Genomic DNA, 23,972 nt, shown 5'->3' with positions numbered 1-23,972 from the left:
CTTGACATACTCCTTTCCCCATTTGGAACCAGTCTGTTGTTCCAAGTCCAGTTCTAACTGTTGCTTCTTGACCTGCATACAGATTTCTCAGGAGGCAGGTATGGTGGTCTAGTATTCCCATTCCTTTAAGAATTTTCCACAATTTGTTGTGATCCACACAAAGGCTTTGGTGAGTCAGTAAAGCAGAAATAGATGTTTTTCTGGAACTCTCTTGCTTTTTCGACGGTCCACTGGATGTTGGCAATTTGATATCTGGTTCCTCTGTCTTTTCTAAGTTGGGTAGGGGATACAAACTTGTAAACAAACAAATATAGCAGTGCTTTTGCATAGTTATCCTACTACTTTTCTCATTTTTCCACTGTGACCCCTACCTTGTTAAGGAAGTATGCTGCTCCCTGGGTTTTTAACAGTTGTGTTTGGCGAGCAAGAGCGTAAATGGAAGTGATTGAGGATGGAGTGCTGGAAGAAATCGTCTGAGAAGCCACTTTCCTCTTCTACTTATTGCTCTCTTCCTGTTCCCCACTGTCAGTATTGAAGAAAGATTCTGTTCCTCAGACTTGTTAAGAAAAATATGACTAAGTTTTTGAGCTTTGGTCAGATTAGAAATTAGAAATGTAAATTCCTATTGATGCTAAAGCAAACATTCAATGAGCTTGATTTTGTCCTTGTCAAGTGATGATTTACTTGGTACTTATTTTCTGCATGTTCCATGTTGAGAAGGAGATAAGAAAAAATGTGTCTCAAAGAACTATGATTCAGAATTTGAAATAGACTGGAATCCATTTATAATGGTGTCATTTACAACATGCACACTGGGAAATAGGACAAAGTTACTTTATAAATCTTTTTGTCTAACTTTTATTAAACACTTGCCTCATGCTATATCTAAATGTGTATGAAAATGGGCTATGTTATATTTGGGGCTAACTATAGCTGTTAAACGGAGAAGGCAATGGCACCCCACTCCAGTACTCTTGCCTGGAAAATCCCATGGACAGAGGAGCCTGGTAGGCTGCAGTCCATGGGGTCGCACAGAGTCGGACACGACTGAAGCGACTTAGCAGCATAGCTGTTAAATAAGGCTTCCTTGGTGGCTAAGACAGTAAAGAATCTGCCTGCAATTCAAGAGACCCGAATTCAGTCCCTGAGCTGGGAAGATCCCCTGGAGAAGGAAATGGCAACCCACTCCAGTATTCTTACCTGGAGAATTCCATGGACAGAGCAGCAGGTGAGCTACAGTCCTTGGGGTCACAAAGAGTCAGACCCTACTGAGCAGCTGAGCACGCACGCATAGGTATTAGGTATCTCTATAACCTGAAACTATCATAACATTGTTAATCAGTGTGGCTCAGGAGGTAAGGCGTCTGCCTGCAATGCAGGAGACCCAGATTCAATCCCTGGGTGGGGAAGATCCCCTGGAGAAGGAAATGGCAACCTACTCCAATACTCTTGCCTAGAGAATTCCATGGACTGAGGAGCCTGGTAGGCTATAGTCCATGGGGTCGCAAAGAGTGGGACACGACTGAGTGACTTCAGTTCTTACTTCTTATACCCCAATACAAAATGCTTTTGTATTAAAAAAAATTTTTTTTTAATCTATCATTGTAACTTTAAGTGATTAGAACATCAAGGATAGAATTAGATTTCTAAACCAGTGTTTTAAATGGAACGGACTTAAATCCAGACCAAAATTCATTGTTTCATTGCCATAATTATGCACAAGAGCTTTAATAATAGTGGATGCTTTAAAATATCTTTTTATTATGGAAAGTTTTTGTTGCTGTTCAGAAGTTTTTTTGAAGTATAGTTGATTTACAATTTTAGTCTGAGGTGTACAGCATAGTGATTCAGTATTTTCATAGATTACATGACATTAAAAGTTATTACAAGATAATGGCTATAATTTCTTGTGCTACACAATATATCCTTGTTAGTTACGTATTTGATACATAGTAGTTTGTGTCTCATAATCCCATAACCCTAACTGGTCCCTCCTTCTTCCCTTCTCCCTGCTGGTAAGCACGAGTTTGTTTTTTATGCCTGAGTCTGCTTGTTTTGCATATATATTAATTTGTATTATGGAAATTATTAAACACACACAAAACTGGAGAGAAGAGAATGATTAATATTCATGGATCATCACCCAGCTTCAGTAACCATCAGTCTTCCACTTCTCTTTATTTCATTTCTCCTCAACTTTTTTTGCTGGGATATTAAAAATTTCAGATATATTATTTCATTCATCAGTATTTAAGTATATATCTTAAAAGATAAGAGCTTTAAAAGCGTAACCAAATATTGATAAGCATTCCTGCTAAATTTAACAGTAATCTGATGATATATTTTTGAAGTTCAGGTGAATATGAAACCACCAAAGTCCAAGTAAAGGAATTTATCAGTTTCAGTTTATCAAATGGGGAATAGTTTGTTCTTTTTTTAGACCCTCAATTTCAGTGAGGTTTTGTTGTTGCTCTGGTTTGAGTTTCACTTGAAACATTTTGAAAAATCATACCTTCATCGTCACCTGTCTTAAAGGAGAGAGATAAAATAAGCAATATGGATGCTCTTAATACCTAATTTTATTTATTTTCAGGGTACTTCACAATATACATGTACCTCCTTCAGGCCAGGCTCGGGGTAGTGGGAATGAATATATGTCTCCAATGAAACTCAGTATTTTCTTATGTGATGAACATTTCCCATTTCTTTTTAAGAAGAAAGCTGATGGGATGTCTTTTGCATTATATTTAAAGACTAAAATTCAGAATCCCCAGTGCTAATGGTAAGATTGATATTTTAATACTCTAGCTCTAAGCCTAGCTTTGAATGCTTTGAATAAGGGAAGTCATTTCTTATGGCTTCAAACAGTTAATGCTTTTTTCACTGATCCTCTTTCAGGGATTTTCTTTGTGAGGCTTTTGAAGCCTAATAGAAGCCAGTGCTTTGAGCCAAATCAAAGCTTGCTTCAGCCCTGCGAGACATTTTTTTTTTTAAAGAGAGAGATTAGGGGAGACAGCTATTGTCATGTGTTTTACTCAGCTATACTGAACCAGAATTAGTTATCTCAGCCAATTGGAGTATTTAAGAGGGAAGGGGGAAGGCAGGGAATTTTCGTATCCATATAACATATATAGCTCTGCACTGCTCTTTACCTCAATATGCTAAAGATTCTGATTAACTGATAAATGAAAAATGCTCAAACTATCGCACAATTGCACTCATCTCACACGCTACTGAAGTAATGCTTAAAATTCTCCAAGCCATGCTTCAGCAATACGTGAACCGTGAACTTCCAGATGTTCAAGCTGGTTTTAGAAACGGCAGAGGAACCAGAGATCAAATTGCCAACATCTGATGGATCATCGAAAAAGGAAGAAAGTTCCAGAAAAACATCTATTTCTGCTTTATTGACTATGCCAAAGCTTTTGACTGTGTGGATCACAATAAACTGTGGAAAATTCTGAAAGAGATGGGCATACCAGACTGCCTGGCCTGCCTCTTGAGAAACCTGTATGCAGGTCAGGAAGCAACAGTTAGAACTGGACGTGGAACAACAGACGGGTTCCAAATTGGGAAAGGAGTACATCAAGGCTGTATATTGTCACCCTGCTTATTTAACTTCTATGCAGAGTACATCATGAGAAATGCTGGGCTGGAGGAAGCACAAGCTGGAATCAAGATTGCTGGGAGAAACACCAATAACCTCAGATACGCAGATGACACCACCCTTATGGCAGAAAGTGACGAAGAACTAAAGAGCCTCTTGATGAAAGTGAAAGTGGAGAGTGAAAAGTTGGCTTAAAGCTCAACATTCAGAAAACTAAGATCATGGCATCTGGTCCCATCACTTCATGGCAAACAGATGGGGAAACAGTGGAAACAGTGTTAGACTTTATTTTTGGGGGCTTCAGAATCACTGCAGATGGTGATTGCAGCCATGAAATTAAAAGACGCTTGCTCCTTGGAAGGAAAGTTATGACCAACCTAGATAGCATATTAAAAAGCAGAGACATTACTTTGCCAACAAAGGTCCGTCTAGTCAAGGCTCTGGTTTTTCCAGTTGTCATGTACAGATGTGAGAATTGGACTATAAAGAAAGCTGAGCACCAAAGAATTGATGCTTTTGAACTGTGGTGTTGGAGAAGACTCTTGAGAGTCCCTTGGACTGCAAGGGGATCCAACCAGTCCATCCTAAAGGAGATGAGTCCTGGGTGTTCATTGGAAGGACTGATGTTGAAGCTGAGACTCCAATACTTTGGCCACCTGATGCGAAGAGCTGACTCATTGGAGAAGACCCTGATGCTCAGAAAGATTGAGGGCAGGAGGAGAAGGGGATGACAGAGGATAAGATAGTTGGATAGCATCATCGACTTGATGGACATGGGTTTGGGTGGACTCTGAAAGTTGGTGAAAGACAGGGAGGCCTGGCGTGCTGCGATTCATGGGGTTGCAAAGAGTCAGACACGACTGAGCGACTGAACTGAACTGAAGCCATCTCAAGTTGTAAAATAAACAGATAGTAACTTTAAATGTCCATTTACTACTTGCATAACAGTCCCCTGGCACTGTAAGAAGCCAAAAGATGACTCCTGTTTTATAACAGAAGGTTTTGATAATATTTAACTTAAAAAACCCATATTAATACTTATTGGTTCTGATCACTTCCTGGTTGAGCATACAACCAAGTGGCAGAAATATCATGTGAAAGGCTGCATGTGATGGCCTCTTCTGTTGAAGACACTATCTGCCTCCCATTTTGTGTCCAAGTGTATGTAGGTTTTTGAGATTTGCCTACTTAGTGTTAAATTAAGACTTTAAGCTTCTTGCTGCTTTTAATAAAGCCACTTTCCTTGGACTTCCCTGGTGGCTCAGATGGTAAAGAATCCGCCTGCAGTGCTGGAGACCTGGGTCCAATCCCTGGGTTGGGAAGATCCCCTGAAGAAGGGAATGACTACCCACTTCAGTATTCTGGCCTGGAGAATTCCATGGACTGTATAGTCCATGGTGTCACAAAGAGTTGGACACAACCAAGCAACTTTCACTTCTTTACTTCACTTCAGCTTTCCTTAGGACTGATCATGTTCCTTTGGTATGTGGTTATTTGCCTGTCCAGTGCAGTTCTGAGCTATCCATGCTCAGATTCTTGTATTCATTGTGCTCTGAATGATAGATGAGCAGGAAGATAGTAAACCAGATAGAACTGGTAAACTAGAAAGAGCCCAGAGAAATCCTCTGGTACTTCTCCTTTCTCCAAGTAGGATTATATCAGAACAAGTCTGGAAAGTCCATCATTTTCTTTAATATTTCAAATTATTCATCTAATTAAAAATTTTTTTTTAAAATAAGCTCTAAGCCAGGCACTGTATTCAACTTCTGTCTTTAGACACCTTCAGTCAGCTGTTCGGTCTTTCTTTGACATTTTGTAGCCTTGATACTTCTGAAGATTACAAGGTGTGTTATTCAGTAGAATGTCTTCAATTCGAGTTTGTCTAATGGTTCTGATGGCGCCTCATGATTAGATTTAGAGTATACATTTTGACCAGACTGTCCTAGATATGATATTTTTTTTCCTCATTGTGTCCATTCTATCAGATGGAGCATAATTTTTTTAAATATGCATTTATTTTCGGTACATGGAATCCTTCATTGCAGCGCACAGGCTTCTCTGTAGTTGTGACACAGAGGGCTCAGTAGTTGCAGCACATGGGCTTAGTTGCCCAGTGATAGGTGAGATGATTTTCCCTGATCAGGGATCGAACCTGCATCCCCTGCATTGGAAGGCAGATTCTTAACCACTGGACCACCAAGGAAGTCCCTGGAGCACAATTTTGATTTGTCCGATTACTGGTGATGCTCACTTTGCTCATTTGACTAATGGTGGTTCCTACCAGGTTCTCCATGTAAAGTTCTGTTCTCCTACATAACTAATAAGGTTTTTGTGGAGAAAGCTTTAAAATGATATAAATATCCCTTTCCTAATTTAAATAATTTAATTCACGTCTATATGGACCTGTGATTTCCTGTTATTTTGTTCCTGTAACTATTCATTTTAATGCTCAAATATCCCTTTTGGGACCATTAGGAGCCCCTCCAAGATGATGTCTGTGTCCTGTGACATGTTCCCATTTTTCTCTGAGCACTCAAAACTTGGTTGTGGAGCAGCAAGATATTCCAGGCTCTTTTTGTGCTTTCCTGGCCCTGACCTTGAAATCAGGTATTTAAGTATATTGTATCCTTTAACTTTTCTGTCAGCAAAAAGGGATAATTATGACAAAGTACCTGAAGTAAAAATGTTTTCAATTCATATTAAAAGTTCCCTTAAATTAAAACTTACTCCCTTCTTGAAAGGTGATTGATATTTCTGATTTTTTAATTTTCTTTGTTCTCAAGGAAGGGCTTTACTACTGTTCTCACAAAATTTTTGTAAATATTTCTGGGTTCTCTGTTTTGTGTTCATGTGAATAAGTTTTGAGAATATCTAGGTGTAATACCTTTGACTTTTTCTGCACTAGAAACAATAGATACATAAATACATACCTACTCCTGCTTACAAAGTCTAAGAGATGAAGTAAATCACTTAATTTGAACTTTGGCTTAATTTTGGCTTGTCCTTACATATTTGCATTTATAAGTAATCTCTTGAAAATGTATCACAAGAAATCATTAGCTTTGAAAAAGGAAATTTGAGAAATTTAATTTCTCATAAAGGCCAAGGGAATTATGGTTTTTAGCAAGAAAAGAGCCATTTGGATTAAGTTAAAGCATGGTTCAGCTTATCAAATTTAATAGTAGGTCCTATCTATGCTATGAACCTGTATCACCATATACTTTATTTAAGCATCAAAGTGCTTTATAAAACTATCTTAACTATTATGTTAGCCAGTAGAAATATGCTCATGAAAAGAGAAAGCATGTATGCAGAATTGGGAAGTATCAGAATTTATTAATAACTTTGGGCCCATATTTATAGATTCACTTTGGGTCACTTTCATTTTTTCAACTACTGACCTGCATTTTATAGGGTATGTTATCTGTTACATTATAAATAACATTCACAAATTCTCAGACAACCCTCATGAATATCAAGATCTATAGTAATGAGGGCTGGGGAAGGAGAACTCCATGTATTTTTTTATAAGATTAATTTTAAAATAGTAATATCTCATTAAAAAATAGATACCCGGCAGTTAGAAACTCAGTCTCATTCATAACTGTTAGTGTTACTAGCACCTGGAGCTAGATGATAAGTAGGTTGTCGAGATGTACTTCTTGATGTAAACGAAATTAGACTACATGAATCAGCATTGAAAATCCATTGGTTATCTTAACTTGGAACTCTACCTTAGTTTATTCTTATATCCTGTTTTTGGAACTATCACCTTGAAGATTGTGGTAAGAATAAAAAGCCCCTGTAGGCCCCAAAGGTCTATTATAATATTCCCGCTTACTTACCTTGCTGGCTAATGCTCTTGACACTGTTCTGTTGAATTGTATTAGGCAGTGTTCAGATTTTGTATTTGCCTGAGGCATGTGTGAGTAGAAGCCAAGTTATAGGGAACAATTGGGAACAACAACCTCTCCATAAAGAGTGAAAAAGTACCTCAGAGATAAAATTGAGTCACTAACATGTAAAACAAAAAGAATTCTTTTTTTTTCCTTTGTTAGCCTTCACATACATTTAAAAGGATCCCATTCATTAATCTGAAATAATCTGAATTGAAGAGGCTATTTCCCCTTGAGCTAAAAGCTTGTGACACAGATTTTTATCTACAAGTCACTTTATATGTGTATGCTAAAGCACTTGAAAGTAGAGAGGAAATGGGCAATCTTTAGCGAGTTCTGGTTTGTTCTTTCCAATCACAGTAGCAAATACACACACACATACACATACACACACACGTATGTATATATGGGTATACCTCTCCATTTGAACTCCAACCAAAGAGATTTGAATACAGTACAGATTGTTTATAGAATTCTTTACAAATGCCTAAGTCAAGATCTCTCACCAACATCATTGGACTCAGTGTTCCATCTCTAGGTGTAGCTGACAATCTTCACATAATTTCGTGTGATAAAATATAATTAATCATTTTTAAAAGCTGAATTAGATCCCTCCTCTCCTTCTCCTTTTCTCTCTCCTCCCTGAGTTTAATTAGTTGCTCTACACTTTTCCACGTTCACCATTTGGAAGAAGTTTGCGACATCCCCAGTGACTTGATGAACACACTCTTCATTTCACTGCCTTTCCTATTGCAGTCATTTGTTCTAAAATGATATATGATATTAGAATTATGAAAGACAGCAACAGACTAAGCCTCAAACATCCCTTTGAGTGTTCTTCCTCATGCTAGTTATATAGTCAGTTTCCCCCTTGTAAATTATTATAGTGAGGAATTTATTAGGGAAAACATCATTTAAAAATTTTAACAGCTGCTATAAACTGTCATTTGCGGTGCTCAGCTGACATTCAAACAGCTGCAATCTATGAGTGAGCTTTCACTTTCAGCTGCTGGAGGTCTTTCAATTCTGTTCCCATGGAAATGAGGAGGGCTGGTTGGGTGGAATGGAAGTGAGGGCTGACATACACATTTCCCCATACATCATTTTTCTTGCCTCCTCACAATTTCCATGGAAATGAGAGTATAAGTGCCACTCCACCCCAAGCTTTGGAGAACAATCATTTATGCGTAAACAGCAGTGGATGGACCTTAAACAGGCATATACAAAACTAATCTTAACCTTTCTTCCACCTGTGCAGCCAATCCTACTTGCAAATATATTCTTATCTGATCCGTTTCCCCGTTTAAAATGATTTCTTTTAGTTAACTTTTAGAAAGTTAGTTTGATATTACCTTTTTTCAAAGTGAGAATTGTCTTAGACATACACTTATTGACTGTCAGATATATATATATATATATATATATATATATATATATACCTGTCCTTCCTGTATTAAGCATTTAGTATGCATGATGTTTTTACTCATGTCTTTGCGCCTAAGATTACAGAAGTGAATTTCAGTTTAGGAAACAGCATCCAATTGCATAGCATAAAAAGTTTCCTCAAATAGTCTCATTCTCATGCATTACTTTAGAAATTGCCCCACAGAGCAGAGCTAATTATTGGCTCTGTCAAACATATCAAGGAAAACTGCCATTTTTAATTGGTTATCACAGTCTTCTCATTTAGGTAACAGAAATAGCCTATGTTAAGTGAATTTCTGTGTCTTTCCACTTATCAACTCTCTGTCATCATGTCTCCCATAATACCCATACTCAAGGAAAATATATGGGCACAGTCTTCATCTCTTTTTTATTCCAATATTTTGACTACTTAACACAGTCCCTGTGAACCCTGAGACATGAAGAATGTGCTTAACCGAACAAATCTGCGTTAAGCATCTACTGAGTATTCAGCTTTTTGTTTCAATTAAAGCAGGAGATACCAAGTTTAAATAAGACAGGGTTTTTTTGGTTTTTTTTTTTTTGCCATAAGGCATCCTAATTGGATTAAGAAAATTCATACCCCGGAAAAACTAATTATAGCCATATGTGATTGTTAAATGAGTTGTATAGACTAGTTTGAAAGGACTTTTAGGAGGGGAGGGTTCTCTTGGCCTGACCAAAATGATCAAGGAAGGCTTGCTTTAAAGACCTCTCTGTTACTGGTTTTAATGGTCCTTTCTTTGCATTTCTACTGTCTCCTTTTATTTTTTTGATTTATTATGTTTTATTTATTAATTTTATGGGTGCACCATGAAGCTTGTAGGATGCTAGCTCCCCAACCAGGGATCAAACCCAGGCTCTCTGCTGTGAAAGCATGAAATCCTAACCATTGGACCACCAGGCAAGTCCTATACTGCCACCATCTTAACAAACACCTTTTCTCCTGAACTGTTTTCACAACTTTATAAATATTTTTTCGGTTGTCACCTTCCTCCTTTTCTTTATCCCCCTTTCTAGTTTAGCATAGACACCATTTCCAATGAACATTCTTACTAGCACAGTTATGATCTTTCTGTTGCCCTGTTTTAAAACCTCATTGACTTCTTATCATTTCTGGGACAGGACTTTTTTTTTTTTAAGGTAGTTCTAATGTCAAATATTCTACCTTCTAAGTCCTATAAGCTACCAAAACAATTTAAAAATTTAGTATTCTATGTTCTTTCGTATTCCAGATTGCTTCTCATATTCAGAGTGGATACAAACTTCTGCTAAGCCCACGTGCCCAGTTTTTAGTTCAGAAAATATGGTCACACAACTAGCAACTACCAAAATAGTTCACACTTTCATCAATTTGGCAATGACCTAGATCTTCTAATGACCTGGCCCCGGGGTATTCTTTCCAGCCTGCTCTGCAGGCACCATACACCAGGCTCCTAGGTCCTCACCCAGACAAACATAACTGTGTGGCACAGTTAGTAGGCCCATGCTTTTAGCTCCATGCCTTTTGCTTACAGCACTTTCTTTCTGCTTCCTTTATGGAATGAGGAGTGAAATAAGCCATAATGAGCTGTTTACTCCTTAGTCTTACCCCTCTCTATAGCTCTTACAGTCCTACCCTACTGTTAGACTCTGCAATTTAAATGAAGATACTACAGCCTACACAGTGTGATATGTGTTAGTTTTAGTCTCTACCGTGGACTTGATTAATATTTGAAGCACCCTGATATGGGAATGGTAGTTGGTTGGCATTAGAAAGACCCCAATCAGGAGATAACTACTATAAATTCAACCTACTTTTATTTAAATCTACACTAGAGGGTTTTCTAATTAGCATAAAGGATGTCAAATAATTTTTCACTGGATTGGCTAGAAATACTATATGTAGGCCCCTCTGGCCTTGTATGGATTGCATGTAAGATTCTGGCAAGCTAGCAGGCTAACACCTGCAGGATGGCACCTGCAGCCGAATGTGCTGGGCTTGTTGACTACCACCTAACAACTGATGCTTCCTGCTTGGTAGAAAGGTAGTAGGGAGAAGACATGGCCGTGATTATCTCCCGTCCTTGGAGGCTATTGATACCTACCAAAAACGAAAAAAAAAGAAAAATGCTGATGAAGATGAAAAGAAAAATCCTGACACTTACAGAAAAGTGAAAGTGTTAGTTGCTCAGTTGTGTCTTACTCTTTGTGACACCATGAACTATAGCCCAGCAGGATCCTCGGTCTATGGAATTCTCCAGGCAAGAATACTAGAGTGGGTTGCCATTCCCTTCTGGAGGGGATCTTCCTGATCCAGGGATCAAACCCAGGTCTCCTGCCTTATAGGCAGATTCTTTACCATCTGAGCCACCAGGAAAGCCCAATACTTATAGGTGGTCAATAGCAAAACCTCCCCGAGGACAATGCCTGCTTACATACTAGCTCCATTTTAAAGTCTGTCTTAAATTTCCTCGTAGATTTGTGAGAATATTCTCCTCTAAACTGTAACAGCAGGAGTCTCAAATTTCAATTATGGCATTAATCAAATTCTGTAGATTATTGTGAGTTTCTTTTTTTATTCTAAGTTTCTTGATGAAAGGATTGTGTCATAGCTATCTTTGTATCCCATGTAGCATCTGGCATAGTGCCTTGTACACACTAGATATTTGTTGAATGAATGAGTACATACACGCACTTCCCAATTCTATGAGGAACAGAACTAGCAGTGGGTCATGGGGGCACTGAGAGCCAATGTGTGAGTTCCCAGGGTTCCACAAATTCAGATTTAGAGTCCTCAAGGGGTCAGTAGGAATTGTCCTTGTCTGTATCTATATCAGCTCTGGTTGTCCCATCAGTACAAAGACACATCGAGACTGTCATCAGTAGCAGAGGAAGGTAGCATTGTCTGTGTCATCTTCAGAAATCCACACCTAAATGTATCTTATGTTCCTGTTTCTTTTTTTTTTTTTTATGTTATTTATTTTGTTTATTTGGCGGTGCTGGGTCTTAGTTGCAGCATATGCAGTCTAGTTCCCTGACCAGTGATCAAACCAGGCCCCTTGAATTGGGAGTGCAGAGTCCTAGTCACAAAACCACCAACGAAGTTCCCATCCTATTTTTGTTTCTGCCAACTCTGGCTCTAGAGGATACAGTTGGAAAAATCTTTAGAAAAATTATTTTTTCTTATTTTTTATCTCTTAGCCAATTTGAGGCAGTGTATATAGCTAATCAAGTACATAAAATGGTTAAACTGACAACAGAAGACCAGGGAAAAGAAATAAAAAAGGCATGAGAATAACATAGATATAAAAAAGCAAAATAAAACGTTTGTAAAATGATAACGTCATATACTAGCTCAAAGCCAGGACTCCGGATCCAGACTGCCCTGATTACAATGAATAGCCACCTGGCTAGCTCTGTGACCTCAGGCAAGTTATTTAACCTTCCTGACTCTCTGTTTCCTCCTCTGTGAAGTGAGGGAAATTAATAGCACCTAACTCACAGGTGTAAGGTGAAAATAAATTAATACATGTAGAATGCCTGGCATATAAGGAAGTGATATAGCCCAATCTTTACTCTAAAGGCAGAGGAATGCTAATTTCAGTCCATTTGAAGTCCTTCTGTCTCTGTGTTTACACACTGTAACTCAAATGAGTGATCTTCATGCCTTGAGTCTCCCACGGATTGGTGCTTATAGTCTCTTGTGGAACTTACCACATTCTACCCTAAATTATGCAATTATTTGTAAGCTGCTTAGAAGGAAAGACTGTCTTCTTTGTCTTCCTCTTAGCACCCAGAAGAGTGCTTACATAATAGTCTGGCTTACACAACAGCTCTTCAGTAACTCCTTGTGGAGCTGTGCAGGAAACAACAGTAGGTTGGTCTGTGATGTTGGTCCCTGGAGGCCCTGCTGCCCGTGTACCTCGCACACCTCTTCAGCCTCAGCTAGCCATTTCTCTCCTCACTGTGCTCCAGCGGGCCTTCCGTCCCTCCTGCTGGCTTCAGGGGCGTGTGCCCTGCGCGACTGCGTTTGGTTTAATGCTCTACTCTCACCTTGAAATTCTCACTTTTTGAACAGGTGGCCTTGATTTTTATTTTGTATCGGTCCTGGCAAATTATATAGCTGAACATGCTCTTTGCCATCCTATGCCCATCATTCCCTCTGCTGGGAACACTCTCCCTCCCTACTCTTCACTGGCTGACTTAACTTTTGTTTTTAATTGTACTATTTATTTATTTATGGCTCCACTGGATGCAGGGTTTCTCTAGTTGCTGCAAGCAGGAGCTACTCTCTAGTTGTGGTGCCCAGGCTTCTCACTGTGGCGGTTTCTCTTGTTGGTGAGCAGGTGCGCTTGGGCAAGAGGGCTTCAGTAGTTGGGACGCATGGGTTTAGTTGTTGCTCCACGGCATGTGGGAGCATCCCGGACCAGGGCTTGAACCCGTGTTCCCTGCGTTGGCAAGCGGATTATTAATCACTGGACCACCAGGGAAGTCTCTGACTTAACTCTTCACTTCTCTTCAGCTTTTTTGTCATTCCTCAGAGAAGCAATCAAAATATAGAATCCTGTCCACTTTTATCCCCCAACCTTAACTTCTCCCTAAGAGCGCTCACCTTATGTAAGTGCAGTGTTTATTTCAACTGCGTGATCATTTCTTTGAAGACTTCCTCCCCACCACACTGAGCACCTGGAGGGGCCGCACTGTATATTTGTTCCTGGCTGGCTTTGCCTGCAACACTGTAGGTTATCAGTACCTATCTGTGGTGTGAGTGAGCAAATGGGAGGTTTTTAAAAATGCAAAGGAGGGATGAGTTTTTCTTCCCATGTTAAACAGTTGGTATATAAAAATGGCAGTGCAAGATGGGAGGGAGGTTCAAAAGGGAGGGGCTATATGTATACCTATGGCTGATTCGTGTTGAGGTTTGACAGCAAACAACAAAATTCTGTAAAGTAATTATCCTTCAATAAAAAAATAAATTCAAAAAGGAAAAAAGATGGCAGTGCAATTATCATGCATTGAATACTCCTGCTGATGACTTCTGGCCAATTTGACTTCCTTCCTTCCAGGGACTACCTTTAAGGTAGGTGAATACAGTAAAGGTTCCCAATTTCTCTTTCTTTCCCACTGCTTTCCTTTTCAGATAGTAGGGTATAGTAAAAGTGAATCTGAAGACAGACATACTCAGACTGTTTTATACAACTGCTGTTTGGCATATATATATATATATTTATATTTATATATATATATTTTTTTTTAGTTTTTTTTTTAATGTGGACCATTTTTTAAAGTCTTTGTTGAATTTGTTACAATATTGCTTCAGTTTTATGTTTTGACTTTTTGGCTCCGAGGCATGTGGAATCTTAGCTATAGGATCAGGAACCCATGCCCCTGCATTGGAAGGCAGTCTTAACCACTGGACTGATAGGCAAGTCCCAGCATATTAGTCTTGAATTAAATTTTGTGTAGCATAAATATCTACAGCCTCCTGCCTACAGTGAATATTTTCAGCAAGAATATGTATTTACTTCTGACCTAATTGCCAATGGCAACTGACATAAAAATACTGCTTTGGGTTTCTCAGCATCTGCAGTGCAAAGGCCAGTACTATTCCAGTGAACGTAGCATTTGATGGTAATAAAGAACCGTGTCCTACATAGCTCTGCTATCATTCTTCCCCTCCTGTCTCATTGTCTAGTTTTAAATAAGCTTAATTAGCTCATTCTGAATGCATAGCTGTATCAGCTTTCTGTGGCTCAGTTTGGGGACTACAGCTGGTTAATCTGCTCCCTGGAATCAGACCAATATCATTCCACATGTGACCAGATTTAGTGTATTACATACTACCTTACACTCTTAATTTTTAGCACTGGGTAGCATTTGGTTATTTTTCAAAGGCTATAATAAACATTTTCAGTGATACATTTCTCACCAAAATCTAAGAGAAAACAGAATTTCTGTAATTCAGTGTAAAATTGAAGTTAACCAATATAGTGAGATAAGGATTTGTATTGCTTTAAAGAAAAATAGGCTATATGTCTTTTTTCTCCTTCAGATACAAAAAAAATCTGAGAAAAAGACTTAAAAACTAATAGGAATGGTTGTAACCCTGTTGCAACTATTGCATGTGGGTGAAAAGAAGAACCTGTCATTTTTTTCTTTTTTTATTTTACAAATCTGTACATGAAGCAGGGGGAACAGAAAGAAACAAATATGAGAACAATGCATAGAGAAGGGCATTCTCAGTGAAGCTGTAGGCCTCAAAAAATGTTCCATCTAAGCTCTGACTGATTCCAATACCTTAAGGTAATTTGCTTTAAGCTGTAAATCTCCCGAGTTGTTTATGCCTCAGTGCTTTTTTCAGAAGGCTGGGAGAGGAGGAAAATATATCGTTTCAATCTGCCCCCTCTTGCGGCTTTATGGAATTTTAAGCAGGCTTCTCTCAGAGTGAAACTCCCGGCTCAATCACCTCAGGGTCTATTTGACCTTCCCTTTTTTTCCTAGCTTGCCCAGAAAGTTCAGGGTGAAGGTGTTTATAGTTTTCTGAGTTCCTGCTTTGTGCTGGTTAAGATGGCACATATCCTAGGTTCACTATCTCCCAGTCAGCTGTTAAAATAGAGCATCTCCATCATCCTGCAGTTGCTTCACTCAGCTAGTTGCAGCAGGTGACTGATAAAGCTTAGCAAGGCTCTTGGGTTTGAAAGCCCTGTGTGCTGGGTGGATGACAGGCACATAACATACTGCAATGAAGGCTTTATCTTCGGTGTGAGAAAGGCACCTTACCTTGGGGTTGGTCATTACTTTGGTCCCTCTGCATGTCACGTAGTCTTTCTCAGTATGCTCAACTTACTGAATGGACATAGTAGACCCAGCCCAAATGTGACTGCTGGGTTCCTGGCTTGTGCATTTCGTTGAGGGTGAACCACGGAAGAGCAAGTTGGGGTGTAGGGGGTGGGTTGTGTCTCCTGATTGAAAACATCTCAAATATGAAACATCCAAAATACATGAAATTCACAGTGAGTTATGTCAGTTGAGCTCAGTAGAAGTCTTGGGCTGGGCACTATAAATTTGGAAGTTGTCAAAACATGGATAATAAAGAAATTACCTCCAGGTATTATTTACTGATAGGAAATCTCTAGAGCAGAAATGCCAAGAAGTTCCATATAAATAGTACATAGGTTAGATTTATAGGCCTGGAGATGAGAAATTAGAAATGAACAGATAAGCAGTTTCTATAAAATGCCATTTCTCTTGGAGTTGCTACAGCACTGGGGCCAGACAGATTATATTAGAACATGGTAAAGAAAGTAGAGATCAATATTTCAGAAGCTGTCATAGATACTCTGGTGAGCACACTACATTCAGGAGTAAGCCACAAATGCTGGAAGGTGACTCACATCATACAATTATTCATGAATGAGAACAGGAACCTGTCACAGGAGTGTGCGCCATCAGGCTTGAGTAATTGGGGAAACTGAGCATGCCTGACAAAATGAAAGAAAGTGCAGCATTGTGGACTCATGTGTGAATTCAGGAAAAGTATGTCGAGTAATTTGATGTCTATAAACATTGGGAGTTACGTTAAAATTACAGCAAGAGATAAACACTTTTCTTGTCCTCACCCCCTTAAACCACTGTATTCCTTAAGCATTGGTATACAGCTAATGTTACCAGAGGCTTGGGGCTTGGGGGGGGGGTAGTGAAATGGGTGAAAGGGGGTCAAAAGGTACAGACTTCCAGTTGTAAATAAATAAGTCACAGGGATGTAACGTACAGCATGGTTTCCATAGTTAATAATACTGTATTGCATATTTGAAAGTTACCGAGAGCAGATCTTACAGTTCTCATCACAAGATGAAGTGAGACAGTAACAGTAGAGACGGGCGTTAACTAGACTGAATTTGGTGATCATTTTGCAATGTATACAGATATCAAATCGTATATCTTGAAACTGATAGAATGTCATTTGTCGGTTATACCTCAATAAAAATGGCTCTTATGTTCTCCGAAGGTTTCCCCCAGTTGTTGTTCAGTCTCTCAGTTGTGTCCGACTCTTAGCGACCCCATGGACTGCAGCATGCCAACCTTCCCTGTCCTTCACCATCTCCCAGAGCTTGCTCAGACTCATGTGCATTGAGTCAGTGATGCCATCCAACCATCTCGTCCTCTGTCATCCCCTTCTCCTCCTGCCTTCAATCTTTCCCAGCACCAGAGTCTTTTCTAATGAGTTAGTTCTTCGCATTAGGTGGCTGAAGTATTGGAGCTTCAGCTTCATCATCAGTCCTTCCAATGAATATTCAGGACTGATTTCCTTTATGATTGGCTGGTTGGATCTCCTTGCAGTCCAAGGGACTCTCAAGAGTCTTCTCCAAGTACCCTGGTGGGGAAGTTAACTCTGTTTCCCTCCTCCTAGTACTAAAAACTCAAAAAGAGTCAGGGTAGCTTCTTTTGCTAAACACCATGAGGAGAGTGAAGTGAAGCCTGAAGGACATGCTCCCTCTTCTTAGATGTCTTCTCCTCTTGATTTCTTCCCGTTTATTTCGTTCTAAGTCCTTTAGGCTTCTGCAAACTTACTACTAGAATTTTGGTTGCCACTGATCCACTTTCTGTTCACAGATCTTGATGGAAGTGACTCAATTAAAAATGCTCAGTCTGAGCACATCCCCCCCATAACCAAGAAATGTGGTGCTATACTACTTATTTATGTTTTTCTCTATCCAGTGATTAATATATTAAATTAGAATCATTGATGTTTAGTTTAAGAAATTATCTGAAGTGAGTAAGAGCAGTAGTACATAATGGTTAATACCTTTGGCCTGTTAATTTTTTAGGCACTCAGACCTCTGACAGTCAGGAAAATACTGACTAGATCTTATCAGCCTTTTGAAAACATAGTGATTTACCTTGCCAGCATTTGTATAGATCAGTAAATAGTTTTGTATTTATTTTTGAAATAAAGAAGCAGATTCATCAAGCCAAAAATGAACGCCTCTTACATGTAAGTGGCCCCTTGTTAAAAATTAGCAAAGGGAAGTACAGGAATGTTTGTTTGGGCAAGGAAGTTTACGTAAACCAGTCATAATGAAAAATCCTCCTTACTGAGGTGCTCTCTCCCTACCCTAGCAAATTTCTTCTTGATCACCCTTGTACCATTATGAACATCTGCTGTTGGACTTATGAAACTATGTGGTAATTAGACACATAATTAGCTCTATGTCTAGACTGTCAACTTCTTGAGAAGCTTTGCCTCAATCATCTGGTCCCAGGCAGTAGATCCAAGTGGTCGAAGAGGACAGACTTTGCAAGCAGACTGCCAGGATCCCATTTCTGGCTCCATTTACCAGCTATATGATGTTGGGCAAGTTACCTGTCTTGGGCAAATACTCTCCAAGTATTACTTGGATTTTATTTGTAAAATAATTTTTTTAATTTATCATAATTGTTGGGAGGCTTAAATATAGAGTTTTCTAAATTATACCTCTAAAACTATTAGGAAATTCTTTGGCAAGAAGGCATTTTATGTTTTTCTTAATGCTGATTACTACTGATCAAAGGCCTTCCCAGGTGGCTCAGTGGTAAAGAATCTGCCTGCAATGCAAGAGATGTGGGTTCTATCCTTGGGTCAGGAAGATCCCCTGGAGAAAAAAATGTCAACCCATTCCAGTATTCTTGCCTGGGAAATCCCATAGACAGAGGTATTCAAAATAATGTAATAAAAATATGAAGTGAGGTGATAACCTAGATGGGCATGATTACTGAAGTAAAGACTGTTAAGACAAATTCACCTAAAATTAATTGATATACAACAAAAACTTGTATATACATACATATTTTTTCTGTCAGAGTCATATAAAAATAGGAAATCAATGCTTTAAACAAAAAGGAGAGAGAACATGGGAAATGGAGAATGTTGAGCGTACAGCAGTCACTCCTCATCTGTGGTTTCACTTTCCAAGGTTTCAGTTACCGTAGTCAGCTGCAATCCTAAACTTACAAATGGAAAATTCATAAGTTTTAAATTTTGAGCTGTTCTGATTAGGGTCCACTATCCTGCTGCAGTCCTCCCAGGATGCAAATCATCTTGCCCAGCATATCCACACTGTGTTCCCACAAGGAGTCACTTAACAGCCACCTTGGTTGTCAAATCAGCAGTTTGGTATCACAGTGCTTGTGTCCAAGTAACCCTTTTATTACAGCATGTAAGATTGTTCTATAATTATTACTGTTATTGTTCCTATGTATAGGAAAAAATAGAGTGTATGTAGAGTTTGATCCTGTCTGCAGTCTGACAACCAGTGTGGATGAGAGGGAACTACTGTATTCTTATTCATTCTTCACCTTCTGTATCTCCTACTGAGGCCAGCTTGATTAACCTTGAGAAAGAGTAAAGCAAATTAGTAATTACAGTCATTCCTCAGTATCCATAGAGAATTAGTTCCAGGACCCCCCATAGATACCAAACTCCATGAATACTCAAGTCGTCCCTTACACAAAATCACGTAGTATTTGCATATAACCTACACACATGCTTCCCTATACTTTAAATCTCATTGCTGAAGTGCACAATTACATTAAATTTATGTAACTTAAGGGAAAAGATACCTATACTACTCTTGAGATAGTAGGTTGTTTAAATTTTAATAATTCTTAATGACTTTCTGTGTTTTTAATTAAAACTACATACTGAAGAGGTTTTTTAATATTACATTCCCTAAAATAAAATCAATTTTGTCCTGAAATACAGTTTTTAAAACCACAACCGTCTGTTTTCTTTGATTATCTCATAAACGACAGGAGTTTCATATCAGCTCTCCTTCCTCCTCCACCTTTTTTTCCCTTTTACTTTGTGCCAATCACAGGTGGATTCTCAATATCACCCCACAGCACAAGATAAATAAGCTTGGAAGGTTTCCTAGCAACATATTGTTCTGGGAACCTGCTCTATTTTCCTGAACAAGATGAAGCCAAACATCCTAGAATCTCAGCCAGATGGGAAAGGATTAGCTTATTGAGGGGTGTTTAATTCATTTTTAAAATATTTCACTTTGAAATGAACCTCTTAGCATAAGTAACAAGACTGACTTTTAAAAGGACACTCTTTTACATGTTAACAAAAACCCCTCAGTCATAAATAGTTTCAATTGAAAAAATACAGTTTTAGAAAAAATTCTCTAGAGACAAGCTTATAATATGTAATTGACTTACTGGTGAATGAATCCATTCCAGAACCATGTAGAAAATGCTTCCTCCTAAGACTGATGTTCCTGGGCTTCCCAGGTGGCACTAGTGGTGAAGAACCCACCTGGCAGTGCAGAAGACAAAAGAGACTTGGGTTGGCTCCTTGAGTTGGGAAGATTCCCTGGAGGAGGGCATGGCAACCAACCCACTCCAGTATTTTTGCCTGGAGAATCCCCATGAACAGAGGGGCCTGGCGGGCTCCAGTCCATAGGGTACAAGTCAGACATGACTGAAGCAACTTAGCACGCATGCAAGACTGATGTTCAGCCTGGTACCCAGTGGTACCAATATTCAGCTACACGAAACTATTTAGATATTGTATAATACTTCCTTCTCATCTTGTGGGTAAGTGGCTGCTGGAGTTGGCTCCCTCCTCCCCACAAATCCTTTCACTTCTCCTCTCGACCCCTCCTCCTAGGGACACCTGGGAAACCCCTCTTACGGCTTAAAACACTGGGACTTCTTCCTTTTTCTCCCCAGCTTCAGGCGACTGCAGTTCCAGTGATTTGCCGCTTCGTCTTGAGAATCTGTTTTTGGTTTTCAGAGTATGTGATAAGTACAGAGAAAAGAAAACTGGATAAAATTGTCCCTCTCAAAGTCAAGAAAAATAATGTTGTTGCTGTTTTGTTAGTACATGATCATTTATATTTTCCTCATTGTTTATCAATGATCTTAAGGCCATACAGTTGGCAGATGGCATTTTTCTGCCTTGTGCTCACGTTGGTCACAATGTATTGTTGAAGGTCTCTGGAGACGGAGTAGTAAAGGTTAGAGTTTCTTATGCTAGTATTCAGTAATGGTTTTGCAGTTCAGTTAGCATGCTGGAAAGTGTCCTTTCTTCTTGTCTTACCAGGTAGGCAGTCCCCATCAGCCAAGTGAATATTGTCGTCATGCGATTGTTGAATGATTTACACTTACCTGATGGGCTTGGACTGTGTGAAACTTCCCAGTTGTGATGAAAAGCAGATAATTCCAGTACTCACAGTGTGCCTGGATGGGAAGAACAAAGTAATTAGAATAACCTAGTGTCTTTGCTTTTTATTTAACAAATTCTCTGGCCAGATTCCAGAGAACTGAAACAATCCTTATCCCAGGAAACTATAAGTTTATTTTCCTTCTGCTGCTTTCCATCCTCTCTTTCGCCTTCTCACACACACTTACATGTTTTGTAAATGCCAGGTTTTGAACTTGACAAAAAGCAATCTGTTGAGGGCCTCCTAGGGGCCAATTCCTTTGGTAGATGTCATGATACAGGCTGAGGAGCATCAACACATGCTCCTTGCCTTCACTGAGTCCCCAAGAATTTAGCCAAGTAATACACTTGTTTTCTTTTTAAAACTTTAGCTTCTTGTCGCTCATGTTAGGACCTAAACATTAAGGGGAGATTTTGATGTTTAAAGGAATTCTGTAAATTTTGATTGTTCAAGAATAACCTAAAAGTAGACTTAGTCTGTTACATAAAATATATGACAGATTATAATGGGTTAATTTTTATAATATTTTCTAGAAACACTGTTTTTAAAAGTCCCATGGACCAGGCATTACTTTAGATATTTTGTGTCATTTAATTCTCTTGACAACCATTATGAAATAGAAATCGTTTGCCTACCAGTTCTAGAATCTGCTTTCTCTCCAGTATATAGGCTCCATTTTCTTTGTTCCTCAGTGTTTTTATAAAATAATAATTATGATTTTTAACATGGCAGAAGAATGAATTTTACTTTAAGAAAAGCAGTTAACAGAAGTAATAGCACTGTTAAATACATTAACAAGAAAAAACGATGCTATGTCTGCAATGCTGTAGAATAGACATGGACCAACTACAGCTCATTTTGGTAAATAAAGTTTTGTTGGAACATGACCACACTCATTTGTTTGCATATCACCTATCTGCAGTTTTTGTACAGTAACAACAGTGGAGTTGTAACCTAGACTGTATGGCCCACATAGCCTAAAATATACGGTATCTGGACCTTTACAGAAAAGCTTTGAAAGTGAAAGTGTTAGTCACTCAGTCATGTCCGACTCTTTGGACTGTAGCCTGCCAGGCTCCTCTGTCCATGGAATCCTCCAGGCAGGAACAATGAAGTGGATAGCCATTCCCTTCTCCAAGGGATCTTCCCAACCCAGGATCGAACCCAGGTCTCCCGCATTGCAGGCAGATTCTTTACCATCTGAGCCACCAGGGAGTCTAGATTTCCACCCTACATTGAATAGGTGTACTCTTTTAGAAAGCCAGAGACTTCGTTGGGAAACACATCAGAAAATGGTTTCCTAAGTGATTTTCTAACATGGTTTTCCTCTCAACCCTGCAGGTACCGACCAAGAAGCTGAAGAAATATGAGAAAGAATATCAGACAATGCGAGAGAGTCAGCTGCAGCAGGAAGACCCAATGGATAGATACAAGGTATGGGAGACACGGGTCACCTGTCTGAGCCAATATCTTCTTTTCCCTACAGCCACAATTGAGGGACATTCGTTCCCTCTATTCCTTCTTGATTGATGTTAACTCTGACTTTGCTCAATGTCCAGGTATGTTTTCATCTCAGGAGACTCCTGAGTAGCCAAACATAATATTTCTTTTCTTTCAGTTTGTATATTTGTAGGTAACTTCACCTGTTGCATTTATACTGGGAGTCTTCATAAGAAGCTGAAAGAAAGGGAAAAAGAAAAGAGAGAAAGTGGCTGTCAACTACTTTCAAAAATGAGAAAAAAAGAAAAATGGCAAAGTACGGTTTTAGCTGTGCATGGTCACATCCACAAAGACTTTTAGAAGGCGAACGGTTCCAAGACTGGCACAAGAATGTTTCAGACTTACCCCTGCCTGTAGCCAATGTTAAAGATACAAACTCATTCAAAAGTAAAAAATAAAAACCACAAAGGTATATTGAGCACAGTCATGGTGTTTGTCGCAACATTTATTTCCACGAACAAATTTATATAAAAAAGTGACATTTTATTACAGAGTGCAGTTCTAAAATCAAAATGATTCAGTTTAATATCCCAGTTAGTTACAGTATTTTTAAAAAACTGGGCTGGTTATAAAGATGTCCTCAATGATAATTAGCAACAGTTTCCGTAAAGCAGTGGTGGGGAAATACTGACCCTAACCTTACTTTTTTCTGACTGAAATATTAGTGTCTCTCTTCACCAGGTTTTGATTCTTCAGATTCCTACAGACATATAATGATTCCCTCTCCACATCAGTACATTAGGATAAGAGAATACTGTATTCATACACTGAGTCCCAGCAATGCTGAAACAACTTGCCAAAAAAAGTACTGTGATGACATTATTAATTAAACCACTCACTGTGAGATGACGTCCACTTCTGTAACTAGAGTTACCTTTATGTAGTCAGAGAGCCGGACACAGGCCACTGCAGTCACGCAGTCTATCTTGTTTCTGTTGCTGAATTGAATAGCATGGAACGTTGACATAGGTGAGCGGTGGAAGGCGGGTATGGATTCTGTAGTCAGATCTGAGTTCAAAACCTGAATTTCTGGAAAAGAAGACAGGATTTGGAGTCCAAGTTGGGGATTTTAACCCCTATGCCACTGTTCAGCATCTTAGACTAATTATTGGACCTCTTCCCCACCTGTAAAATGTGTAGTATACACGTCTCCTTGAAGGATTGTTGCGAAGATAAGGTACGTTGTATGCAAAGTACCCAGCACATAGTTGGTGTTCAGTAAATGGTTGTTATTAGCCTTATTAGGCCTGCTGCCTCTAATTACCCAATTATTACTAGAATAATATCCCCTTAATTTGTGTCTGCCCCACCAGTCCCTCACTTATCTTTCTCCTA

General features: G+C 39.0%; 1 protein-coding gene across 27 annotated transcripts in view; it reads left to right on the top strand.

Annotated features, from left to right (window-relative positions):
• Positions 1-23,972, top strand: part of RABGAP1L (RAB GTPase activating protein 1 like) — a 652,518-nt gene that overhangs the window by 599,282 nt on the left and 29,264 nt on the right. For 14 of the 27 annotated variants that reach the window (XM_081493708.1, XM_081493707.1, XM_081493705.1 and 11 more), the window contains 2 exons: positions 22,479-22,571; positions 22,756-23,060. In XM_081493708.1, the coding sequence (XP_081349834.1) occupies positions 22,479-22,571; positions 22,756-22,770 (108 nt within the window). In that variant the 3' untranslated portion in view covers positions 22,771-23,060. Of the gene's footprint in view, positions 1-21,941; positions 21,999-22,478; positions 22,572-22,755; positions 23,061-23,571; positions 23,815-23,972 lie in introns of those variants that run through there. The other 13 variants (XM_081493701.1, XM_081493699.1, XM_081493697.1 and 10 more) reach the window with 3 other exon arrangements.

This window comes from Giraffa tippelskirchi, chromosome 5 (assembly GCF_054371585.1).
Source record: "Giraffa tippelskirchi isolate mGirTip1 chromosome 5, T2T-mGirTip1v1.2.pri, whole genome shotgun sequence".
In the NCBI taxonomy this organism is placed as follows: Eukaryota; Metazoa; Chordata; class Mammalia; order Artiodactyla; family Giraffidae; genus Giraffa; species Giraffa tippelskirchi.
Note: the sequence above shows the minus strand (reverse complement) of the source record. Positions and strands in the feature narration are given on the sequence as shown.